General features: G+C 55.0%; 1 protein-coding gene across 1 annotated transcript; it reads left to right on the top strand.

Moving 5' to 3' along the window:
- Positions 1–567: 567 nt before the first annotated feature.
- CTXN1 (cortexin 1) lies at positions 568–885 on the top strand. Its single transcript, XM_035120839.2, has one exon. The coding sequence runs from the start codon at positions 631–633 to the stop codon at positions 883–885; it is 255 nt and encodes an 84-aa protein (XP_034976730.1). The 5' UTR covers positions 568–630.

Genomic DNA, 885 nt, shown 5'->3' with positions numbered 1-885 from the left:
GAAATCAACTTATTTCTCTTAACGGTTTGACTGGGCATAAGCCAGGATTTTTGTTAGGCGGGGCAGGTTTTTGTTCGGGGGGACGGGACAGGACAGAACCCCAGATTTGTATTGATTTGTATTGATATTGATGAATTGGGGGGGGGGCAGCTAAAGCATCCAGGACAGATGGCCATCCAACCTCTGCTTAGAAACCCCCAAGGAAGGAGAGTCTACCGCCTTCCAGTCAGAAAGTTTTTTCCTGATGTTTAGTCGGAATCTCCTTTCTTGTGACTTAAAGCCCCGGGTTCGAATCCCTCCCCCCCCAGAGCAGGAGAAGACAAGCTTGCTCCCTCTTTTCCGTGTGACACCCCTTGAGATATTTGAAGATGGCCGTCCCATTTCCTCACAGGCAGACCCCCCCGCCCACTCCATCCCCCAAAGGAGAGTCTCCCCGATGATCACAAGTTATAACTCTTCTTTCCGCAGGCGACTGGGGTGTTTGGTCAGCTGCGTGGCATCGTCATGGAGTAGATCTCTGGAAAGGAAGCTCCCTGCGCGCCCCCCCCAATCACACACACACACACGACCGTGGAAGATGCTTGCTCCCTGACTCAACCCCTGGCGAGGAGTTTTCATCGTGCTGCTGGGATGGAGAACGCCTCGACGCTGGATTACGAGCTCCTGTCCCCGGGGCGAGTGGAGCCGGTCCCCAGCCCCTTTGGGATGGACGCGGAACAAAAGACAGTCTTTGCCTTCGTCATCCTCCTGCTGGCGTTCTTGGTGATGCTGATGGTCCGCTGCTTCCGCATCCTGCTAGACCCTTACAGCCGGATGCCCGCTTCATCCTGGACCGACCACAAGGAGGGGCTGGAGAGGGGGCAGTTTGATTATGCCCTGGTATAA

This window comes from Zootoca vivipara, chromosome 6, assembly GCF_963506605.1.
Source record: "Zootoca vivipara chromosome 6, rZooViv1.1, whole genome shotgun sequence".
NCBI classification, from domain to species: Eukaryota; Metazoa; Chordata; class Lepidosauria; order Squamata; family Lacertidae; genus Zootoca; species Zootoca vivipara.
The sequence above is the reverse complement of the archived record's forward strand: the minus strand, read 5'-3'. Positions and strand labels throughout refer to the sequence as shown.